General features: G+C 40.0%; 1 protein-coding gene across 3 annotated transcripts in view; it reads left to right on the forward strand.

Annotated features, from left to right (window-relative positions):
* CCSER1 (coiled-coil serine rich protein 1) overlaps positions 1–26,284 on the forward strand; it is a 494,606-nt gene that overhangs the window by 252,607 nt on the left and 215,715 nt on the right. Inside the window, exon 6 of one of the 3 annotated variants that reach the window (XM_044428523.1) lies at positions 416–3,992. The exons of the other annotated variants lie outside the window; for them this stretch is intronic. Coding sequence (XP_044284458.1) covers positions 416–692 — 277 coding nt within the window. The 3' untranslated portion in view covers positions 693–3,992. Of the gene's footprint in view, positions 1–415; positions 3,993–26,284 lie in introns of those variants that run through there. 3 annotated transcript variants of the gene reach the window in all.

Below are 26,284 nucleotides of genomic sequence, written 5' to 3' on the forward strand. Positions count from 1 at the left end.
GAACAATCATGCAATATATTTCTAATGCACTTTAAACAATGAATGATGTTCTGCTGTTCATGATTTGAGTGCCTGATGCAATGGTGCAATTCTGCTTACCACTTGGCAGGATGATTAAGGTGGTTTGTTCTATAAATGGTTATATCCTTAGCACAGTGAATTATGTCTTGCTAAATGGTCAGCCTGTGTCAATATGAACTTTTCTGTATTTTCAGCTGCAATGAACATATCCCACGTTGTAAGTTGTAAAGACCTGCAACATTATTTGGTAGCATGTTTAGCATCTTAAGGCCAAACCAGGCATGTCATAGCCTTCGATATTATGGTGGCCACTGAGTGAAGAAGAAACAAGTACTTGCCTCTCTTGTGATGCAGCCTTTCAATAGGAAATGTGAATCACTTCTGTGCTATGCAGGTATGAACAGAGCATCATCCCAGTGAGCAATCATTGCACAGCCGGTGATTCTGCTAAACTGGAAGGATGTTCCAAATTCGACTTTAACCTGGTGTGGGAAGACAAGAATTTATGCAGCTCAGCGTCTCCTAGCAAAAATCTACCTGCTTGGCCGGCTTTTAAAAGAAGCCACCTATCTGACCTACTTCGCTATTTCATGAATTCTGCAAGGATAGAAGCACTGGGTAAACTCACCCTTCTGTCTGTTTGTACAGCACCTACTGACAATCATGAGTAGAGATAGTTGAGAAATTCATTTCAGTGAATTATCAGGATTTACCCAGCTTGTACCACTCAGACTGAACACCAGCTGAAATGTAATCTGCAGTCAAGGTGTGTAATGTTCTGAGTTTTCAGTGTGCACACGCTGGCCCCAAAATTGTTCAATAGCATGCGTACATTTGGAAGAATGTGTATTAAAAATGCACACTCCTTTACAGGAAGGATGATGTTTCTTGAATCTGGGAGGAAGCAACAGTAGCGGGAGAACCAGGAAGGATAAAAAAATCTCTCTCTCTCTCACTCTGACTGTTCTGCCAGTTCTGCTAACCATCACTGCCTCTGAGATAGTTCTTGTTATGATCTGCTTACAGATCCAATCAAACTGGCACAGCTGGAGGGCTGGGGACAATGTAAGCTCTGGTCAGCCCTGTTGCTGCTGCCACATGGTACCATCAGCATCACCAAGCGTTCTGGGTCTAAAATTGAAAAGAGCTGTATGAGCCACCTTCAGATCTGATGACGCTGAGATCAATTATGGTTGAAACATCATACAGAAATATTGTAAAATCAATACATAGGCAGAATAAGACCTGCTTTAAATAGCAGCTGTTGAGGTACCACCAAAAGGCAATGTTGTTTTATTTAGTTCGATGTTTTAGATGGTTGTCTATGCACATTTATGCAGAAAAAAGTTCTACATCTCTCAGCTGGGAAGGCTGGGAGTTGCAGGAATTTTTCTGTCTAAACAAGTAGAGCTCTGTGGGAGCTGCCGTTTGGATGTTTTGGCTAAGGGTCCATAAACGCACTTCTTTCTCATCAGTACTCTAGAGAAAGCCCACACCTTCTCTAGAGGGTAACAAAGAGTTGGGGGTTTTCCTGACATCCCTCTGAATTGTGTAAAGGTTCAGAAAACAGCAGTGGATGTCACAATGTTTTCCACCCCCTTTTGGGACTCAGTTTTGTGTAGGAACAAATATGAAGTCCTTCCAACTTGACATTAACAAGTAAATGAAACAAAAGAACCCTATTTTGTGTAGCCTGACTCCCCACCACAATTATCTACCCTGCAGGTCATTCCATATTTCTTTTAATTCTAATGGCATTTGCAAATGGGTGGAGGCATTATTTAGAAAGAGGGTAAACTAGGAACTAGTAACACTTCAAGTCTAGATTATATTTTTGCACACCTGCTACTGATGTGACATTTGTGCAGAGCGGATTTGTTGTTTAAATTCATAGAAATAAAACCATTTTTAAAAGTCCGCTGACATTTGGGGCATGGCATTCCAAGCCTCTCTGGTGTTGCCATGGTGATGGCTCAGCAAACCTCTCTTTTGTAGGCACATGCTGCAACTTACTGTGAATGTCCCTTGAGATGAGTAGGAAGGGCTAAATATATTCAGTTAATTCATAAAAAATAGCACAAAAGCTGGAGACTTTAGATGGATTATAACAGGGGTGTCTTCTAGAAGAGACTATCAGAAAGGAAGCAAGTTTCTGCTTTTGAAAGGAAAGCTTTTCTAAAGGTTCAAGTGCAATCCTATAGATGGAAAAAATCTATACATTTAGACTGAAAAAAGTCTTACAATTCCCAGCATTCTCCAGCCAGCTTTAACATCAGAAAATAGTGCCCAAAGTCTGTAATTCTGTATGTTACCCTAGAATAAGCTCTCTTTAACTCAGTGGGAGTTCTTACTCTATGTAGGACTGAACTCTAAATGTGAACAATCACATTTCTAGGTGAAAGCCCTTCTTGCTTTGCAGGAGGAAGTTCAGGGTAACTGGAGACAGGTAATGGAGATTCTCTGGATGTTGGAGATTCCAGTTGGGCAATGTTCTGCTGCTTGATGCTAGCAGTATTGCCAAGCCACAGTAACAAAATGGCATGCGATGTAACAGGGTACAAACCCGCTGGGGGCCTGTTTACACTATAGATTGTTTTCTCTTTATTTGGCATGCTCTGTTGCCATTACATTTCCAGGCATAATTCAGAGCAATAGTGAGGATTCTCCCCTCTGATATTTATATCACATAACTTTTATCCCTGCCTATCTTCCTCTGGCTAGGAACCATCATGGCTTACAATGCTCTGGTCCTCACAGTGAAGATAGATGGTTAGGCTGGGTAGCCCAAAGTCACCCTGTGAGCTTCATGGCTGAGTAGGGACTAGATCCAGAAGTCCCAGTCATCCAACCGCTATACCACACTGGCTCTCAATATGAATGTTTAGGTTCTTTAGGGGTGCTTCCTATTTCAAAAGTCCTTTTGACCTGGAGGACCTGGGTACTTCTCACTAGTAGCTCCAGAACTCCCTGAGTGTGGCACCAAGGAGAAGGGGATGCTGGAAGGGGAAGAAAAATGGCAACAGCAGCAGCTTCTTTGCTCTGGTAGGAAGCAGGAGACAGCCAGAAAAGCAGGAAAAGGGGAAAAACTAGCAAGTGGAGTGACCCCAACAAGCTTTCTTGCCACGTTCTATAGAATTTGCAAAATTGGTACCACTGGGACCACCACCCCTTTGTGTGTAGGCTGCACTCTTTTGGATGCTCAAGAGGAAAAATGGCAGCCTGCCACCAATTTTGTGTGATAGACTACTGCAGGAGCCTAGTTATTTGGTTAATGGGCAGGCTAGAAATGTAATCAATAAATAATAGCTAATTCTCCCTTGCAAACAAATGAGATCAGGCTACCTTTGGCTTTCTTAGTGACTTGATGCAGAAAAATTGTGGGGGGGGGAGGGTTGCCCCTTCCCTTCCCACCATCAAGAATTTCAGCAACATGGGTGCTAAGGAGGCAATGTGAGTTTCATGGAACCTACAAGTCCCTACAACTGCTGTGGTGGGAAGCCTATTATTCCTTTATCATAGCACACTAGAAGAATGACCATAACAGCCAGTCATGGCAAGGTTACTGAACGATAACCCTTCTCCCCTCTGCGGAGAAATGAACGTGTAATTCTGTAGACCCTGCCCTTCATGAGCAGCATTCGGTTTGACAGATCAGCCTTTCAAGATAAATATTTTTGGACAGGCTCCAGAAACCTTACAAAGAGTGATGGAAATATTTCACTCACTGTCGTACTTTCCTGAGATGTAGTGTCTTAACAGCCAACAGAGTAACAATAGCCGAGTGCAAATGCTACTTTTGCTGTCACGGTCTTGAGAGGCTGTTATGATTCAAGTACTATATAGAAAGAGAGTTACAAGCAATGCAGGGTTATTTGCTCTGCATTATAATTTCTCCTGCAGCAGCTGAATTATAGATATCCAGGAGCTCATGCTTAGTATATTGCCTTGTTAAGGCGTAAGAGTTTGGTAAAATGTGGCCATCCTCCTATGGAATCCACTCAGTATACCTATAAATGGTTTAATGTTACTGCCTGCTAGTCTGCTAGAAACGTGAAGGTCATGGTAGGAAGGACTGAGAAGCTTTCCCCCAGGTTAGAGTCTCAGTAATATATTTCTGTCACTGTATGATTTTCTGTCATCTGAAAAGACATATAATCATGACTTTGGCATTCTTAATGAATCAATTATTTATATAAAACCCCAGCTTGATTTTCATAGATTGTCAAAGATTTTAATATGAAAAATAGTTACTTTTTCTACTAAAGACCTGCTTGGTGGTGTTGAGATCAATCCATACATTAAAGTCAGTATAAGTCATTACCAGCATAAGCTGAAGTAAATGCCATTGAGTTTAATGGAATGCACTGCCAGTTGAGCACTTATGTGGGATTAGTGTCTAAATTTGCTCTTTCTAAACGTCCTATGCTATTGCCTTGCTGCTGTTTATCACATCAGGGCACAGTTGCGTGGCAATGCCCGTGAACAGGGAGACTATCTGGTACAGAATGGGCGGATTGGCAGAGGTAATCTCTGCCTCCTTGCCTTTGCACTCTGCTTTTTTTTTGTGTGTGGTTTTTTGGCCCATCTGGTTGAAGCATATCAGAAGCTGAATTAAGGAGACAGGAGAAGCCTTGGGATATCTTAAATAACTTACATCATGGCCTCTCCTTCTACTGCTTTTCCTATGCTCCCAAACATCACGGTCCCCTTCCTCTGGTGTTGTTTTTCCGATAACGGTGAGCGAGCAGCTTGGTTCTTTCTGCCCCAGCTGCAAAGGGGAAGTGGGCTTGACCTCCAGTTTCCAGTTCTGAGGTTGGCATGCTGTCCAGGGGCCATAGGATCTCTCCATGAAAGTGTTGGTCATGTGCTATGTATGATTCTTTGGGCAAGCTTATGGTGCCTCCACCAAACAATGGAAGCTTTGCTTGTTCTACCTAATCCTCACAGTTAGCATTCTCAGCTGTACAGACAGGCAGCAGAGGTTGCTGAAAGAGGTAAGTAAACAGGTGTTAATAATCCTAAAATGTTTTGAACGTTATGCTCTACCTCCGGGGCCCTCCTTCAAATGCCAACCCCACAAGAGGCTCAGGGGGCCTTTTCTGTGGTGGCCCCTATCTTTGGAACAACCTCCCTGCTGTGACCTACTTTGTGTCAAATTTGCCATCTTTTTGGTGCCTGGTCTAGACAGCCCTCCATGTGGAGGCCTTTAAAGATTTCCTTGGTTATCCAGTGGCCTGAGGGGAATTATCCTGGTAATTCTTCTTTGTCTTTTTATTGTATTTTACTGAATTTTGAGTTATTTTAATTAATTCTACTCTGTTAACGTTGTTTTATGTTATTTGATTGTATTTGATTGTTTTGTTTTGCATCTTGTAAGGTGCCCAGAAAGTTTCAGCTGTGGGCTGGAACAGAAATTAAATTATCATCATCATCATCAATGTGTCAACAGTGTGCTGTGAAATATGAATATGACAAGAACATGAACTAGCCTGGTTCTTGCAGGAGGATTAGGAAGATAGTTCAGAAGCTAAAGGCAAATAATTTCTAGATCTTGTAGGAAAAGTATATTTGCTCTTCCTTGATTGTGTCAAAGCAAAATCCAGGAATTTAAATAGAAATGTGTGTAGTACTTAAGAATAGATGGATAGAACATGACAAAAATGAACAATAAAGGGTAATATTTCTGCAATTTGAATATTATGTAGAGATTTAATTCTGTCATAAAATGTGAATTAGAATTTGCAATTAATGTGATGGGGAAGATCAGCTGTCTTCATATAATATACATCCTTAAACCAGAAGTGTAATAGAAGTGTAATCTGTGTCTTGGCAGTTCTTTCTCCCTATCCTTCCAAGCGGACTATGACAAGTCTTTCTGAACTAAAAGCCTTTATTATGTTAAAGCAGATCAGCTAGGCTGGCTTTGTGATAGGAAGGAGTAGTAGTGCAGAAATCAATAACAAAAGAAACAAGCAATCTTACAATACTGGCCATCAGGGGAATGTGGCATAACTATAAGAAGTTGATTCCAAACTGAATTCCATTGCTCCCTTCTGTGCAGAAATGACCAAACCATGTTTTTATGGGAGATTCTCCTGTTGGTGGGTCAATGGATTGGTGCATCTGATGCTTCTCATCTCGGCTGCCCTCTTAATTTGAACCCCTCTCCCTGGATTAATGGATTTCACTCCCCAGGGATATACGGCTGGTGCCAACTCTTCTTTCGTTTAGACACCAGGTGAAAGCTTTTTTATTTAAACAAGATTTTGGTTAATTTAGTTTAGTTTAATCTAATTCTTTTATATCTTGTTATGGATTAATATATTTTGGTTAATTTATTGGTTGTATTTTGGGGCACGGGTATATTTTATTAGATGTTATCTATCACTTTATTATCTATTTTATCTGATTAATTGTTTTATTGTATTCTATGCAGTTTTAGCATTTGTAAGCTGCCCTGAGAAATGTCGGGTTATAGAAATGGAATGAAATAAATAAATAAATAAAATGATGAGCCTAGGTCCCCACCTCCACATTACGATTCTCATTAAACTTTTCCAACGTATTTGAAGCTGGTGGCTGCCTGGTTTATTATCTCTAGGTCTACTGCCCTTGGCTGTTCTGCTGCAGATTATAATCCTTCCTCCTTGTCTGAGCCAGAATCAGTTTCTACAAGCCTTGAAGGCTTTTTTAAGGGGAAGAGTAACCCCAGTTCCCCAATCTGTAGGCTTGAATTGAAGAACTTGAAGACTGAAAATGTGACTTTATTATACAAATTCCACCATGACTCTGATTAAGCAGCTGGAAAAAGTACTAGGAACCATGGCGCAAATCCATTGTAGTTGGATCCAACTTTAGGTGCATGAAGTTTGTCTGGCAGAATATTACACAGGGGATTGTGCAGACTTGCTAAATGGAATAGGCACTAGGGAAGATGGGATGCCCAACATGGCGCCTTTTGTGAGCCACTGTGTAACATTTCTAGGGAGTTAGAGGGGCTGGCATGAGGAAATGCACCTCCTCCAGCCGCATTGCAGATACCTAAGACACTAGCATTGTTAGTAAGGTCCCCTTCCAAAGATGCCTAACATGGGAGAACGAAACAGATGGTCCTAATGGCCATTGTAGCAAAGCATTATCAAGAGTGGGCAACTTGTGGCCCTCCATGTTTTGGCCTATACATCCAGTGACAAGAGGCAATAACAATGGTATGGAGAAAAGTTTGAGGGCCCATCTCATCTCTCTTGTGTTGCATGTTGCAGAGAGCATGCGTCTGGCCTCAGAAATGTTCAACTGCTTACCCCGCCATCAGTTATCCTCAACATTCTTTGACCTGTTTCATATCATTAGTTGCTGACAGTGGGGAAACTGAAGAGGTAGTTTCCAAGTAAGAAATCTGACATGTGGTTCCATGTTGTAATATCTATCTGCACCCACACTTCTAAAATTATAAGGTTTACTTCTACCTGCTTAGCTGCTAAGTACCCAGGAGATACGGTGTTCTCATTTAATGTTTGTAATCTAAATTGGTGTGGTTAGGTTTTCAAAGTGTGAGGCAAAACTGTGAATGCTAGTGGAGAGCAAGATTGATAGGTTCTGGGTTGCAAGGTGAGCTGGGTAGAAATAGATAATTAAGTTCTCTGTGCATTATCTGGGCAGATACATCGGAAGAGCTGTTTTACTGAACAGGAGAGCATCTTATCAGATTTGTTATTGTAATGAACTGGTGATGCTTTTTATTATACTGTGTGGCAGCTGTTAACGCTCTCATAAAACATTTGCCAACCAGAATAATGCTAAATTACCATTGAAACACAAAGGCAAGGTTACCTTGATGACACGATGAAAATAGCCCATTGATTTACTGAGGTTTGATAATTTCTTCTATGGAGAACTGATTTTTTCTATAACTAATATAGGTCTCTGTCCAAAAATCTTAGAACATTTCTAAGCCCTTCTATTTTTTGTTGTTTGTGTGCTGCCAGATATATACCAAACTGCAAACTGACCTTCTACAACCTAAAAGTCTGGTAATAATACCCAGCATGCATTTGATCTCCCCCCTGGCATGGAAAATAGCAAAACAAGAAAGTACAGTGAGAATATGATACCTGCTTTTTAACTACTGAATATGACAAAGTGCAATGGGCTACATGAAGTGGTAGTACAAGAGATATCACTTTGGGGACATTTGTGCATAAAATCAAATCTACTTTTTGTCTTTAGGCCTAGGGGTATATCTGTGCCCTCTTTTTTCCTAAAACAAGTAAGTTATCCTCAATATTACAGATAAAAACTTGTAAATTGTCCAGCTTTTTGGCTACTGGGCTGTATATAAATGTATTGAACAACTAATATAAACAAACGTGCTGACAATTTCTGAAGAACATGTACAAACCAGAGTGAGACCAAATAGAAAGTTTAATATGCAAGAGACTCTCTTTTCTCACCCAAGCCTAATATTTTGTGTCGTAATTCATATACTTACAAAAGTTAGCTCCCCCCAGCCCCGAACAATCTTGGATAAAGTATGGAAATTATCAAGCTTCTCAGTGTGCCCAACCTGTATAATTTATTACTGAGTACACATTAGGGTCCAGCGATATATATGTTTTCTCATTTCTGCCATAGAGGGTAAAAGGCAATGATGATGGAGTAGCACAGTTTAAAAGATCAGAAAATTCTACCATTCTTAAGTATTCAGATGGCCATTTTAATACTAATATTTCTTTGGTTCTTGTAAGTATATCATTTTTATTTTGAACTATGTGTTATTGTATTTTCTGTCAAAGCAGCCATGTAAAGTAGATTAAATGTTCATTTTTAGAAGGAATGCTGAGGTCTTGTTTTCCCCTCTCCCCGCAAAGGTTTCTAAGTGGTTTGACTGAAGGAAATGTGAGTGAAGTTAATAAGGCTTTCCAGCTGTCTCCTACTGAATTTTCCTTGCCGCTGAAAAGGCATGCTTTAGGCTGAGGACTTATTGGATGGCGTGAAATGTGTCATCGGAAGATAGAATCAGAATAGTAGTGTTGGAAGGGATCTATAAGGCCATTGAGCCCAATCTTCTTTCAATACATGTGAAGCTTTCACTTGATGGGAAAGAATCAATGTAAGGTTATCAACCCTCCATGTGTGAGTGGAATTGCCTTCTATGTGCCCAAAGAGTTCCTTGGATCCAAGTTGCTGGGGCTCATTTTTCAGATCTAGGTCTGCTTCTCTATGTATTAGACTACACTAATCTTTCATTCAGCCTCTGCTTGAATAATTACATCTGGGTCAGGCTTTGATAGAGTAGGATTGACTGTATCTGAAATATGATGAGACTTACAGTGTGATGTGGCCAAGTATATAGACCAGAGCTTAAAAAAAGCAAGGAGATTCCACAGATTTGGAATCTGCATCATGTAGCAGAGGCTCTTGAGCCAGGACATCCAGCAGATACAAGGTTGCAGAACAAGCAGTGGATAAACTATAGCCCTATTCAGCCCTTGTGCCTGAATAGGCTTATAAGAACATGTGTAGCAGGCCTGCCTGGGCCTATGCCAGTCCCATTTCCAATGTCCAAACCTCTCCACGTTGACCAGGACCATGGACAGGGCTTCTATTCGCATTCACTTGAATACAAGTAGGAGCATACACATGACTGGAAGACCAACTTAGCTAGGGTTCCCAGCCACTCTGAGGGTTCTTATGTTCAAGTGGAACCCTCTGCAGTCTTCCTCACTCAATGGGTAGAGGCCAGGGGTGTGAGGGCAGGGCTCATGTTTACACATTCTTCTCTCCTATTCAGGCATTGAACCCGAATACATCTTAGGAGGAAGCTGCCACTGGAATGGAGGAACAATTCTGAGTTGAGGCTAAATCTGCAGTGCACATCCCATAAACCAGATTGCAGCAAGTTCTGGTTTCTATTTTCCTGAAAGCTGCACATAGGATTCCTTTGTAGTCAGGGGACATGACACTTCTTTGAAGGGAATTTGATGCTGTAAATAATAAGGTGGTTAATTTGTTGGGTCTGTACTGAGTTTCGTTGACTATGAGAATATAGAAGATTGTTAGTGAGGTTGTTTTTGCTGAAATGTGTCAAATTATTTAAACAGGTGCAGAGAAAATAATGGCACTTAAAAGAGAGGCAAAGAGAAAACCAGCATTGGACTATTACAGTAACTTCGATATGTATTTGTGTCCTAGCATAATAGCACATTGCAGTTGATTAGTTTATAGCAGGGTGGACAGACTTGCTCAACAAAAGAGCCACATACAGTAAATGTCAGATGCTTGTGAGCTGCAAGACACGAACAAATGTTTGTTTACTATTGTGTATTATGTCTTTATGAGAATATGTTCTTACTTATCAGTGTATGATTTTCTTTAATGTGCAGGATAAGAAACATAGGCAACTGGAACATTAACTATGGGATTTCCTTCCAAAAAGAAATGGCTCTTTAGGAACAAGAACAACTCAAAGCAAGTGTCATGTTAATCAAAAATAGCAGGGTTTTTTTCTCTTGCCACAGAAAGGATCCTAGCAATTAAAGTTTAGCGAGAAGTGCTAAGGATTCCTTTAACAAAGAATTACTGCCCACATTTAATCCCTCCCCCCATTTTATATAAGAAGATAAATAAAGGTCTTTTTTTGTTAGCGTTACAACATAAATATGAAACAGATACATAACTAATATTGTATGTGGAGGCCAACAAAACCCCCAGTGTAAAAAACATATTTTTGTCATATTTATCTCACAATGATTTCTTTTTGTTGCTGTTTCAATTTTTTTTCCAGCCCAGATGATCTCTATCCATGCTTTCATATGCTCTTAATTAGTGGTGCATTTCTTCCTAAACTGATTGAGAAGAGAGGGGGGAAAGAAGTGGTAACATAAAGTAATCCCAAGACAAGAGCAAATAAGTCCCCTGCAAAACATAAACCCTTCTGGAAGCCTAATAAAATTGTGCTTTGTACAGATCAATATAAATGGTCCCTGAGCCTGTATGGGAAAGAGCAAAAACCCTTTGGTATCTGCGCTCTCTGTGAAAGAACTATTTTTGAATAATTTAGATAGAACACAATTAAATGCAAAAGATTTAATCAAGCAATCAAGAGGCCATCTTGATTAATGCCCAGAAGCAGAGGTCTTTGTACAGGCTGCCTCATGATGTTCTTTTCCCCACCTGATTACCATTAAATTCTGAAGTCCCTTTAATACTACTTACCGTTTTCTGTTTTTAAGTACATCTGTAAAGCCCGTGACACCATTGCTCACTTTTGAGGGGATTGCTTTTCTTTCCATTAAGAACATTTTTGTCGCCTCTTCCATTAAGTGCATTCTTCTTGTGGTCATGCCACCATGCTTCATCGGTTAGCAGTCCATTTAGATTGTATTTTGGTGCATTTTCTCTGGTACCTTCCTCTTCCTTGAATCGTCTAATTAGCAGTCCTTGCACATTCTGATCAGCATTGCATCGTCCCATATGCCTGGTTCACCTTTATTTTTTCAACCTTGTTTCTTATTGTAACTTTGAACCTATTCATTCTATGTTCATAGTTTAGGAACTTATTCATTCTGTGGATTATTATAGGGCTTTGAATAATGTTTTGAATTATTATGATTTCTTTTGTTGTGCTCTGGAACAAGACTTAAACCTCTTTCTGTGTGAATTTGTTCAGACCAACCCTGCGATCTGTGCTGAAACTTTCAGTTACAAGGATCAAGCCCCATCAAATCCAACACTTAAAACAGGTTCATGAGTAAGTCTAGAGTAAACCCACACACAGAGGGGTTTCAACACCTTTAGCTTTTCATATGGTACCTCCATGCTACCTGGGGCCAGTATAGAAAAGTCCAGGTGTCAGCATCAGTTCAGCTTGTTTCACAGTGATGGGATATTGACAGTGAAGATATATAATACACAGCAAACAAGAATTCAGGTTCTGTGAAAAGTGTAGCATTACCTTTCAGAGAGGGATGCAGATGGCACAGTGGTTTAAACTGCTGTGCTGCTGGGCTGGTTGATCAAGGTCACCGGTTTGAATCTGCACAATGGGCTGAGTTCCCCTTGCTCCATCCCAGCTCCTGCCAACCTTGCAGTTCGAAAGCATGCAAATGCAAGTAGATAAAAAGGTACCACTTTGGTGGGAAGGTAACAACATTCCATGCACTTTGGTGTTTAGTCATGCTGGCCACATGACCATGGAGACAGTCTGCAGACAAAGGCTGGCTCCCTCAGCTAGGAAATGGAGATGAGCACAGCTCCCTAGAGTCAGACATGACTGGACTTAACGTCAAGGGGAAACCTTCACCTTTACCTTTCAGAGAAAAGGGTCCAAATTGGATGGCAAGTCCGTGGAAGCATTGGCTTGGAAGACTCAGACAATAATAAGTCCAAATGGACAGTATTTTTTGCTGTAAAGTTAAGAATGTCCTTAGCAAAGGCTCCAAGCCTGGGCATCTATTTGAAAGCAATGTGAATGAAATTTCTAATAGGCGATCGAGTGCAATTTAGATCATTAACTGTTTCTCTAATTTTTCCCAATTAAGTAAAGCATTGAAGTAGGTGAGCAATTCTTTCCTACAAGTGCTAAGCTTTATAAATGCATGCTTAAAACTCAATGGCCTTGAGCTTTACAACAGGAACAAAGATATCTTAGTCTGGGCATTAGGGTTCTACTAAGTTGAAAACCTCCAGGTTCCCCTGCTAATTAATGTAGACAAAGGGAGTGGGTTTGTTCATAACGATAGGGAAGGGAAATTCTTTTAGCTGTGGTTTCCCTGTTTCTAATTTTTCTTACATTTGTTTTGTCATTGCATGCCAAGTGTTTTTACAAGTTCAAAAACATTGTATGCTTTTTGGTATGCAATTCTGTCTAATAGGTACTGTCTGCATTCAGTGTTCCTACTAACATAAATTTTAATGATATTTTCACAAAAAGTTGCATTTTGTATGCACCTTTCCCAAATATATGCATTTTTGTACCCATATTTTAGATTGGAGAGCCGCATTGCATCATTTGTAACACTCTAGGGTTTGAAGGATAATAGGGTTTAACTTTGCATATTTGTTTGAAAATGTGAAATTAGATAGGTTAGGTAAACTGTAAACTGCCCCAAAATGCTCCTCCATCCATATCTACAAAGTATGAAGTACCGAGGAGAACTGGCTTATGTACCATAGACTTGCTTTATCTTCATTTCCTCGAGCCCATGCAAGAGCTTCTGGGTCTCTGTCCATCTTACCCAGTTTGGGGGAAAAGGACTCATCAGAGCTCCAAACTTAATGTTCCGAATGTCTGTTCAGATGATGCATGTTTTAAACACCTAATATTCTAAGTTGGGAATATCCGTTTGCATTTGTCGAGAAAGCTAGTGGCCTGAGACATTGGAAAAATTCTATGTCAGAGCAGTCAGCACTGAATGTAGTGAACAGATAATTTGACTACAGTGTCCCCTTTGGTCCTTTACTGTTCTCCTACCCACTCTGTCTAAAGCTCCCCTTGCCATGTCCCTTGGTGCATGGCGAAGGGCTATATTTGCATGTGCATATTCTACACACCTATTGGATGTTGTCCTTTATCAGCAATGACAAGTTATATGTTTCCCCTGCTCTGCACCAGTCTGTGAATTTGGGGGAATTTTAATGGTGCAGAGAATGCTCTCTCACATAAGACAAAGGTAATATGATATTCTCAACCTTTTATCATTCGAGTGTTCACTTCCAAAAATGCAGCTTATAACCAGATGCTACAGCAAATAGATGAGGCACGAATTTTAACTTGCAACATAATTGTGGGTTACGTTGACACACTATTGTATGGTGAATCTCCTAATAAGAAGAGTAACTACCTATAGCTGGCAGCATGCAAAGACTGTACTTAGAGCTTTGACAGCTCCTTGAAAGATGAATGCCAAAGGTGACTGGATGTTATGTTCACATGACTCCAGTTCTCCGTCAGCTTCACTGGCTTCCCATTGAAGTCCGGGCCCAATTCAAGGTGTTGGTTATGACCTATAAAGCCCTAAATGGCTTGGGTCCTGGTTACCTGAAGGAGCGCTTACATCCTTATATGCCCAGCCGCCCCCTGAGATCGGCGGGAGAGGCCCTTCTCCGGGAGCCCTCCATGGAAGAAGTTAGGAGGGTGGTTACTCGGAGGAGGGCTTTCTCAGCGGTGGCGACTAAGTTATGGAATGCGCTCCCCAGAGAGGTCCGCCTGGCGCCGTCGTTATTTGTTTTTCGGCGCCAGGCGAAGACCTTTTTATTTAAGCAGTATTTTAAATGTTAATATTATTGAATTTTATTTGGCCAGGGCGGCTTGTTTTATAGTGTATGTTTTATATTATACATTTGTATTTTATTGTATATATTTTAAAATGTTATTTTAATTTTTTGTTGTAAGCCGCCCCGAGGCTTCGGCGAATGGGGCGGCATAAAAATGTTTTAATAAATAAATAAATAAATAAATAAATAAATAAATAAATAAAGGTGCTAAAAAGAAATGGCTCTCTTTTTTTGATATGTCTTTTATCTGGTATGAGATGGTGAAGAGAAAAAGAGACCCACCATCACTTCCACTGCCAGGGTATGATTGATTGTTTCACTGATCAAACTCTTGGACATCATTATCTTTTTGCAATCTTCGCAATAACAGTATAAGGTACTTTAGGTCAGTGTTATTCACATATGGCACATGAGGAGCTGAGAGCAAGATTATCGGTTCCCCTGTGGTTGCCTGGGAGGTTCATGGTCCAAATGGGATCATCCTCCTTCCTTTTGTGCTTCTGTCAACTCACTTGGAGCATGCATCAGGTTCCAGCATAAGCAAACAGTACAATCATCATATCAAGAAGCAGATGTGGATACGAATCTTCAGCAGTCTGTAACATGCAATGATATCCTGCAGCTTCCTCGTGCTAGCTTAGCCGAATCACTTCAGAGGTTTGGAGACACATTCTAGTATCCTTGTGTTATGCTTTAGTGTTTGTGTGATGATGTACACATTTGGCACCGCGTGGTGGCATTACAAGGACCAGAGGGCAGATCCATTGCGGTACGAGGCATGGCGGGGGAAGGAGTAACATTTCCTCCGGGCTGCGGGACTTCTCTGTCCAGGGTGCTATCAGGACCAGGATGCTTTCGTATCCAGGCTGTCCACACATGATGTTTTGTTTTCAGAACTATTCCTGGACTTTTTAAAGGTACAACTGGTACATGCGTGGATCATATGGATACATATATTGGAGAGCCAAGACTGAGTCTGGCTCCCTGCTGGGGTCAAATTTGGGATGCTGCTTTATAATTTCTGCTAATACACACACATGGAGAGAGAGGAGGGGAGAGAGAGAGAGTTCTTTGATATTTAGAAGAAGATGGATGGATGGATCAAGCTTGATTGATGTTTGATTGAAGCTATTGATGAGCAGGTAGGAGGCACTTGTCATCATTATGATTTCATGTGGATCCTGTAGGAGAATATGCATTCTGAAATTCCCATTTAAAGAACTCCGATATTGTGTCAATGTCTATAGTTAAAGCATCAAGAAAGCAAAAGTCACAAAAAGTTTGTGGCAGGTGCTCACATCCAGTTGTTTTCAGAAGCAGCATTTGCTCCTTCGTATCGACTTAAGCCACTGATCATTTCTCTCTTAAACACAAGGCTTGATCAATGGGACCTGAAGTCAATTGAAGTTGCTCAGGCATGTCTGACGGCAGAATATGATCTATTTATATTTAATTAAGTAAACTGGAATGAAACCAAAGTAGATATAAACCAAAGCAGAGATAAATTGGTTACACTGTTCAGGCGAGGGTGAGAGTCCTTCAGAAGCTGTTTAGCCAGAACACTGTGGGAAATCCAAGAATAAAGGGGTATTGTTGGGGTTTCAACATTTATATTCCCCATTGAAGTCCAAATTGAAAGCCATTTTTATGAGCATGTTGAATGAGGAGAAAAGCATGGACCCTTATTCCTGTGAAAAAGGGCCAATGGAGGTATTGCCTTTAAAGAGAATATTTGAATCATCTACCTTTGTGACAATATACCTTTTTGATTAAAATTTCATTTCAATTTCAAAGTTAATTATCTGGTACTGAATAATGAGGTGAGTTAATTTATGTCTTTACAGGGAGTTAATTTACATTTTGTCATAAAGCCTGTAACTATACTTTTTAAAAAGTAATTCTGAAATTAATGGGGTCTAAAAAGTATTTGCCTTACAACTTCAGTATAGAGGGAAGAGTGCACCCAGATTATCCAGATGGGTAGTTTGAACTCTGTAGTTTATTCTGGTAATTAGGAAACTCTTAAGAATATGTTATTGTAAGATCAAAGATGGTGCCTTTACAGGACCTTTTAGGTGTGTGTTAGATGTGTCTGTAATACTTGGCTCAAATACCCACTCAAGATCAGCTTCTGCACTCTTCTGCAGGATGAATTTTAATCTGAGATGGAGAAGAAATCAGCTCCCTCTCCCTTCATGTGTGAGTCTCTGCTCCCTTTCTCCTCAAATTTCCTTGGTTTTGCTCCATTATTAGCTGGTGCACCTCTTTCTTTCTATCTCTGCCTGGCACTTCATGGTGTTCTGACAGAAAGCAAGGAACTAATGCGAGTGCTCGAAATGGAAATTGCTGCCTGCAGCCGACTCATCACCCCACCCCACCCCAGCTAGCTCAATGAGCACTGAGCTTGTTTAGATGTGGTTGGAGCAGGAGAAACAGAAGATGGGTTGGAGAGGGGATTGCAATGAAGGGTTGTGCATGTGCGCTCTGACAAGATCCCGAGGTGTGCATGAGAAATGGCCTGCTTTGCTGGGACTGATACCTCAGACTCTGAGGACGATGCAGAGATGGCTGAACCAGAGGAGGCTCAGAGCTCATACTCTGTAACAGACAGGCCTGCACCTGCAGAGTCCCCTCCGCAGGGCTAGTCCGAACCTGCTCTGGATGAAAGTAGCTCAAGAACAATCATGGAGACCATTCTCCCTCCTGCTTGTGGGAATGGAGCGGATGAAGGATGGGAGGAGGGAGATGTGGAACTGAGTAGCCCCTTGGATGGAGAGTACCAGCCTCCTGAAGATGTGAACCTGAGGACCCTCCAGCACAGTCATAGACTGGACTGGTTAGGGACTCAGAGTGCGGAATGCAGGCACACCAGGTTCCACAGTGCCCCTCCTTCCAGAGACCATCCCCGAAGGGTTCATTAGCAAAGCTTTGGGTAAAGGGGGGCAGAGAGGGGTCGACACTTCTTGTGTATGCTCAGAGGCTTGTAATGCTTAGTTTTCTGTGTAGAATCAAACTCTTAGAAGACATGCTGGAGAGACTCTCTTGCTTGGAAGGGGACACTTGGAAGAGGACTCAGGCAGATGGTAGAAACTCTAGAACATGAGTACTCTATATTGCAATTTTTCTAATGCAGGTTGCACTTGTTTTCTTACGATTCTGGAATTATCCATGGCTGTGGAAGCTCTTGATCACATTTAGGTAACACCTACCATTTTAAAAGTTTTAAAAATATGTAGAAAAACTAGGAAGATTTCAGAGGAGGGCAACAAAGGCAATCCAGAGTCTGGATACTAAGGCCTACAATGAGAGACTGATAGAACTGGGCATTTTCAGCTTCAGGAAGAAAAGACTATACGGGATTATGGTAGTACTCTACAAGTATGCTAAAGGCTGTCATAAAGAGGAAGAAAAATACCCTTTTTCATTTATCCCTGACACAGATAAGTGCAAGACACAGAAGAATGAACTTAAACTGCAGCACACCAGATTCAGTCTAGATACCAGGAAGAACTTCCTTACTGTTGGAGCAATACAATGGTGGAATCAGTTGCCAAGAGAAGTCGTGGGTTCTCCCACACTAAAGACATTCATGGTGAAACTTGACAGTCATCTAAGTGGGAACACTTGCCCAAAATTCCAAATATGCATCCCAAACCAAACATAGTGGAGACCCCTGCCATCAAGATTTGCTGCCAGTCTGAGTATGACCAGTCTGCTGAGACAACTATTCTTACCTGGCATAAAGCAGATTCCTGATGGCCTCTTTCTTATCTTTTCCTTTTTTCCCCTCCCCATTTGACACTGCAACATTCTGTAGGTGGAATCATAGAGGTTCTTCTCAAGCTATTTGTTGTTGTTGTTTACTTATTTGTCTTTGAATTTACCAACTTACACTTCTGCAAACCTTGGAAGTCCCCCAGGTGTACAGAATCCAATATCTTATAACTGAGTGTCCCCAGTTCCTTTTTAAATGGATAGGCATTCATTCAATTGTCTGTGTTCCCTATTAGAGGGAAAGACACACATAATGGGAATATTAGATAAAACAGTTTTTGGAAATTGCACAATTTCTAATCTTATCTGGGAAGAATTTGGCTTCATAGCTAGAACTTTTTTGTCTTTCAACTTGCATTAAAAGTGTCCCTAGTAATGATATTTCTGCCATTGTGATTGCAATGGGAATGTATAATTAAATTTGTAAAATGCCCTGTGCCCACGACAGTAAGAATAACACGACAGATGAGAATAACAATTATTTTGTACAATTTCTCTTGAGATTCAGTCAGCAAATGCATGCTTCAATTTTGTCTGCTTTTCCTTTTGTAATCAGAAAGAAAAAAAGAAAGAAAAGTGGCAGAACAGCGTTTTCTTTGGGGAAAAATTCCCTTGACGTGTTTTGTGGATGGTAGGCCTATCATTATACACTCATTTTCCCTTTTGTGTAGTTCCGTTATGACAAATAATCAACAGCCCCTATTTGGCATCTCATGTGCTTAGGGATGACTTTTGCAATAGAAATACCTTAGAATATCACTTAAAGGAGCAAAAACGTATAATTCCAGTTAAAGAAGTGGAATGGGATCTGTAGCAGAAAGGATGCTAAATCAAATTACATGGTATCTAATTTCCATAGATAGCTGTGACAGCATACTGAGTAGCTGGCTGTGTTAGTTACAGACAAATCCAGTCTTGGCAAACAGGGCAAGTCCATCTTTTCATTCTGCATGACTGCAACAGAAAATACTACCACATTTCAAGCATCCATGGAGTCTGCAACTGAAGATTTGCTTGTGCTATTTCAAACTGACAGATGAGGCACTGTCCCACCTCACCCCCTTCCCGATTCTTGGCCTTGCTTTGTTCTTTTCATACCCATTCTGCCTCTTAGTTTTTTCTCTCCGCTTGTACTTTTTCTTCCAGCCTCTTCCACTCTTTTGTGAACCATTTCTAGCCCTCTAGTCATAGGACCCTCTGCTTCCCTTGGTCTTTAGCCCCCCTAAACATTTGCCATCTCCTTTCCAGTGCCTCCACAATTAAAACCTTCCTTACATACTTTTCACTGGATTTTGAGAAATCTGAGCAGGTATAGACCAACAGTCTTGAGAATTAAAACAACTGAGCTGGTTGTAGCCCACTTCTCTGTTCCTGTGTGATGTTAGGAAAATTCTGCTATCATTGCCACATGTTTCACTCTTATGAATACCAAATTTCTTAGTGAGGGCTGGTCATGGATCCCTGGATAACTGGGCATAGGCTTGGTTTAGGAATAAGCACAACCTATAAGACTCTTCTCTTTCACACACTAGCAGAAAAGATCAGAAGGACCTGCTATGTTTGCAACAATCTTACCCAGCACTGTCTTAGAACATGAACCAAGCCAAGAGGAAGTATATAAACACGTGAAGAACTCTGATTACACAACTGGCAACATTCTTCCAAGTCATGTCTGTAAATCTTTTGTGCAGGCTCATGTAGGTCTTAATTCCTCATGAGCGCTGCACAAACATGGGCATGATCACCAGGAAGTCAGACTAACAGCCCCCAAAAAGCAGGCTGAGATGCTGAATCTAGGAAATGTAACATGGATACATCCCCTTCTCCACCTTTAAATAAACCCCAGTAATTCTTGGGCCAAAGAAACTGTTACTTAAGATTGATATCAGAACAAGTCATAATCTGAAACTGTGAATTGATCCTTGATTGTCCTTACTAACTAGAGTTTAAACATATTGCTGTTTCCCAAATTTGGATGTCATGGAGACTTAGGCTTTTTGTTTTTAGAAGAAGCTAAGGTTTCTTAACTTGTTGGACTATAACTACAGAATGTAAGGCTTAAAGGGATCGATGGATGGATAAAAGTATTCAAAAGGAACATGATGCATCTTAAAGGCATAAGCTATCTGCCAGTTCTTTATAGATCTTGTGGGTTTCTTGGGGTGTGCTGCAGTGAGAGAGTAGGCATCTAAAACTTGGAGATGGACAGAAATATATGAGCACTAAACATATTCTTCAGGGCTCAAATCAAAATCATATACATAATGATTTTTCAATACTGTGGTTTTAGTGATGCTAAAAGTGAGATTATAATGCCCAGCTTTCAGAAAAGTGTTTAGTTCATCATCTTTTCAGTCATTTGCACTTTGAATTCAGTGTGGTGTAAATTCAGAATTGTGAATAGAGTTTTAATTTATTTCAATTACTGCCTGTGTAGTTGCTTAAATTTGATTTAGTAATATCAGAGAAAGCAAGCAGTATAGCAGTACTTTCTAAAGCTGAGTTTCTGACTGAGTTCCACAGAAGTGGGATTTCTTTGGGTAACATTAGAGCCATCATGGTGTAAAAGGTAGACTGTTGAACTGGGACTCAGGAGATCTGGGTTCTAGTCTCTATTCAGTCATGAGGTTCAATGTGTGAATTTGGACCAATTATAGACTCTCAGGCTAACCTACCTCACAGGGTTGTTTTCAGATAAAATGAAAAAGAGGAAGATATAAGCCATCTTGGGTTCCATGTGCATAAATATAATCTTAAATGTTTTTGAGAAATATAAAATGTAAAAGTGCTATTTGATTGCATACATTCTATTGGTGAGATTCAATCAGCCTTTTGGGGAGCTTGTTACAGACTTGCAATAACATCTTAGAGAAAGTCCTGCCATAAACCCCACAAGTTTTCAGTTTTAGCCTGATACAGCAAATACAGATTTTCACCCAATGCTGCAAAAGATGCTGCCTGATTTAATCATAACTTTTCTGAAAACATACACAGTATAGTAAATGTGCTGGAAGTGTTTCCACACAAACTTGTTAGATGCATATATTCAAGTTTCTTAAGTGCAAAAAGTACTGTACAAGCAGAGACACACTGGTATAATTTAAAGTGATTTCTACAATCATGGAAGTGCTTTTTGGCAAGGCAATTCTTGCAAAGATAGTTTTATATAGGTATTTCTAGTCCTCAGCCTATGAAAACCTTGGCCTAGCACTATAGATACATAGTTAGAGGGCTATGTAAGGCTCAGTGGGTCCTAGATTGTACAATCCTGCGGTAAAATGCCTTTTGTAAATAATCTGCCGTAAAATATTCACCATTAAGTCAGTCTGGGCAAAATGTTCCTTTATAGCGCATTCTCACTCAGTAACAGGGGCTCCCGGAACAAAGAAAGTTTCCTGAAACCGCTGTTCTATTCACTGTTTTCACCATCACCACCAGCTATTTTGTAGTCTAGGTGTCATATATTTATGAAGGAGAAGTTTGGTCAATTCACATTTTAATCTGGAATTCCCTAATTCCCACTTCTTAAACCAGAGCATTGTTACCAATGTTTGCACTTGTTACAACATGATGCAACTCTCTGATCAAAAACCCATGTGAACATCTGTGTATTAGGAAATATGCCCACAGAGATACCTATATTAGTAAGAAAGGCCAACACAGTATGAAGGAACCATACATGAGAAAAATCCATATATTAGGGGGAAGTGCTTGGGAAAATTTGCATATTGGGAGAAATGCACACACATTGCTGTGCTGACATTTTGGAAAAAAATTGCAGACTCGAACCCAAATGGAAGTGGGGTGATACAAGCTACAGCTGGAAAAAAGATAGAAATAGGACAGAAATTTGCATATTTATCCATCCATACCGCCAACATGAATCATGGCATATGATTGTACCATTTGTACCATTTTTCTCCAGGGCTCCAGAATGAAGGTAGGCAGCACGGTCTTTTCTCTGAGTTTGCTTCACAGAGCAGCACCGGAGTGGGAACAGTGCTTCCTGCCATGTCTCCGCAGCCTTATGGGAAAAGAGGTGTCCAGTAGCAACTGGATCGAAATGGTCACTGCTGTAGATTTGCCCTTCATTTTTCCATACTTGTGCCCCCAAGCCCCGAATTACCAGTATGGCTCCCCTAACTAACGATGGTGAAGCTGGGTGGCAGTTCAGCTCAGCCTTACTATTGGCACTCACTCTTTTTGCAGTTTTGATATATAAAGCAATTTCAGAAAGTAATTAATTGGACATTCAGAGATACAAGTGTCTAAAATGATTCTGAATGTATAAGAGTAGATTTATCAAATGCACAAAACTAAGCACTTGTAAAATTCCCACTTGGCAAAATGTGATTTTACACATAATGAACTGCTACATTTATTGTACATTTTATTCATGTACAATAAATGAAAGTGGTTGGTTCCATGATTTCCTTTGGAAGCAACAGCTCCCATGATAGTGGAACTGCAAAGAAACTGAAGTTTATAATTGATTTTGACACTTGTCTCTTTGCAATATTGTACTGTTTTTAATTTCTGGCTGTGTAAATGTGAAATCCATGGATGTGGATGGCATGCTGATTATTAAATTTTTCAGTGTCTTTACAAGCATAAGTGAAAAATTAGGCAGCAGAATAATACATTGTTCTTATGTTTTCAGGATAATAGTACATTTCTTGGTTCAAGTAATTTTTGTACAACAAAGCTGGGAAAAAGAATATTTTCTAATGCTTTCTTACAGTCTGGCAAAACCATTCCAGTCCTTTTGATTTTTAAAGAAATCTCACTTCAGAATAAGTGTAATAACCATTGACAGTGCCAGCTATTAGGTTGAAAGTAATTAATTCAGGATGCAACCCTATGCATGTTTAGACAGAAATATGCTGACTGCAGAATGCTAGGAGTTATAGGAATGCTTTCTATCTGAACATGCATGCCATTGCAGTCTTACAGGACAATATTCTGCATGCTTACTCTATAGAAATTTTCATTGTCCTGATTTAGATGATCAACCACTGTCCTAATACGCCAAGATATACACAAGGTTTCTGGACAGAGCCCCTTTGCTTAACCTTACATGCAAAGAAACAAACAACCCAGGAAGCCACCAGTTGTAGCTCTCTGTTACTTCTGAACAGAAGAACTATGGTTTATGACACAATAGGATATGAATCCATGGTTTAAAGTAACTTCTGAATCCTAGCTTGTTTAGAAGAGATTAACCATAGTTCCTGGATATGACATAATGGTATTGTTACATCAAAGGGATGGTTAACAGCAGCTTCTTGTATGTTTATTCCCAAGGCTGTGAAGGGAACGCGGACAAAAGGAACTGTGTGTTGATGCACGAGGATCTAATCATCCAAATGCAGCCACTTTTCAGTAGGGTTTCCTCTCTATTAAATCTGTTAATAATTCTATTTTAATTGTTAAAAAGTGATGTAATTCTTTTAATTTATACCTTTAATTTACTTTTAAAATCAAAGAAAGCAATGGAAAAACGTTTCTGCAACATATTTGGGGAGAAATAAATCACACACTGAAGAAGGAAAGTCCTCATTCACCATAATCAAAAGTTTTTCAGGCACCTGGGAGTAGCTTCTCTCCTGGTTTGGGACAGATAAGGGCCTTCCCCTCCCCTGGTTTTACTCCAGCTTTTTACTCCCATGTGTCACCCATTAGCTGGATTGGATTACAACTCCCAATATCTCATGTAATTTTTCAAGAAATTGGTAGACAGATTTTGGCACCACAGTAGTTCCATATCTTCCCTAGACCAAGCACAGTTCTGTCTTCCTCACTTCGGTATTGTGTGGGATGCAGAGTGGGGCCAGCCTCCTGAAAAGGTGGGTGCTGGTAGGACTTGCAGTGGTGGCACAAGTATACCAAAACCCTGATGAAAAGGAAAGAAGCTGTGCTGCAAACCTTGCCCATCCGAACCCTTACTTTTGAGAATCCTCTGAGTGTTTCTCCTTTCCCTGGATAAGTCTGTTGGATTGATCCCTACCCCCAATTGCTTGGGCCACAAATAAGAAAAGATTTGTACACAGCTCTGCTAATACCATGAACTGCTGTTGAAAGTCCCTTGGTTCTACAAATCAATTGCTAAAGAATTGCAGGGGATGGTGGTGGTGAAGATGGGCTGTTGACTAAGAAATTTAGGCCTGAAGGCCTATTTGATATAGAACTACTTGCATGGTTCTTTGCCCTCTAGCCAAGGCATGAACTTCTAAAAGAAACCTAAGGGCAATGTAAATGAAATTAATCAAAATAAGCAGCTGTCCCTTAAAACAAAATTGTTGAAAGACTTTTCACACATTCAGTTGGATTGCTTTGTCAAAACTCTTCCTTTCCTTTTGTGGCTTCAACCTTTAGCCTGTAATTCAAGCAAAAATAATTACAAGTCAGTTGGAATCAGTTATGCATAAATATCATTATTTCCATTCAGCTTTGCCAAATCCTGATCTTGAGACATAACTGAAGGTGCTGACTTAAATGGTTTTGTCAAACAGCAACAGCTGTTCAGCAGTTACCACTGCTTGGCTAATGCTTCGGGGCCAGCAGATTATTTAGATTTCATTAACATTTAATTAGCCCATAGCACCTATGTCTTACCAGTGACAGATGGAGGAAAAGAACATAATGGCCATCTTACTGGTCTTAGTTTTTTCAAAAATTTACTATTTACAAACTGTTCTCTTGAGTCATGCCCCCATATCATAATTTGGCATGAAGCTATTTTTACTTTTATTTAATTGGCTAATGGACAGCCAAGCCATTGCTAAGTAACACATTGCTGTAACACTTAAATAAATTTTAAAAAATGCTACAATGATGAATCCGTTGGATGCCAACTTCTTACTAGAAAGTTATAGATGCTGGGATGAATCTCTCCATCCGTCTTCCCTTTCTCTGCTTCAAGTCTGGCAAAGTTCAGAACTCCTTATAGGAAGATTGTTATGGTATTGATTACTTATGTGATGGAATCAGTTTGAACACTAAATGCAAATTTTGGGGGGTGAGTTATTTCTCAGATTTCCATAAGAAGTATTGCTTAATTCAACAAGTAATATCAGTTCTTAAGGGACTGGTTACTTCTTAAGAAGTATATGATTTGCCTGCTATTTAGATCAATCAAAAATAATTCCCATATGCAATTTTCTGGACAATTCTTATAGTAATTATATTTTAAAGAAGAAAGCAATGCTGTTATTCATATTTGGGTTGTGTAAAATACATGCTTCCTAGTTTCAAAGTCTCTGGGTTATGTTGTCCAGTTTGGATATTCTGATTGATAGCAGCAATATCCAAACTTGAGTAGAAAGTGGGGGAAAACATATTGTAGGGATGGATTAAAGTTTAGGTTGCTTTTAGAAGCATTTACCACATTTTGTGAATGTCTTTGAGATTAAAATAACTGGTATTTCAAAAGAAATGCAAGAGAAACAAAAATTGAAAGATCTTGTCCATCCAGGACTCCGAGTGCTTAGTTCTTAGATTGCTGAGTTTGAATCTATGTAGGATTGACCATGCTAGCTGAATTCCAGTGGAAATTTCATTTCAGTCTGTTCAAAACTCATAGTTGGGACAGAAAGAACTAGATGTAGATATAAACAAACATAATGTAGGAGAAAGTGAAACTGAAAGATGTATCTATAGTTAACCCTTCCTGCTTTTACTTTTTGCCAATTCTGCCCACTGCAATTCCCCAAGAACAGTCTGGCTTCCACAAGTTACAACTGGCCAAGTGAAAAAGAGAAACTGTATAATATTTGTTGGTTCATGGTGTATTCAAAGTTTTTAGGGGACTGGTGGACTACACAATTCAACTGATATCTTGCATTTATGCTCTTTCATTAGCATCATTGCTTGGTTTAATTCCCTCCATACACAATAGCAATTGACAAATCATATATGAAATAAAGAGCACACACTCTTTTTTGTAGGTTTGCAGATTGGAAGCTCCTGGAAACTAGCCTCATGGACTTTGCTTTGTATCAGAAAATTTGGAGCCATTCTACTGTAACCTTTGTAAATGTAAAAAGCCCAGACAAGTTGATCAAAAATACAGTTGTCTTTCCTGGTAGGAGAGAAGCATATCTAAACTAGATGGCAGGACTTAATCTTGTTCTTCATTTTGGGAGCCAGTGTGGTGTAGTGGCTGTAGTATGGACTGGACTCAGGAGATTGCGATCTAGACATAGAGCTAACTGGG

The sequence above is a fragment of the Varanus komodoensis genome, unplaced genomic scaffold, assembly GCF_004798865.1.
Source record: "Varanus komodoensis strain SLA01 unplaced genomic scaffold, ASM479886v1 scaffold2, whole genome shotgun sequence".
Classification (NCBI taxonomy): domain Eukaryota; kingdom Metazoa; phylum Chordata; class Lepidosauria; order Squamata; family Varanidae; genus Varanus; species Varanus komodoensis.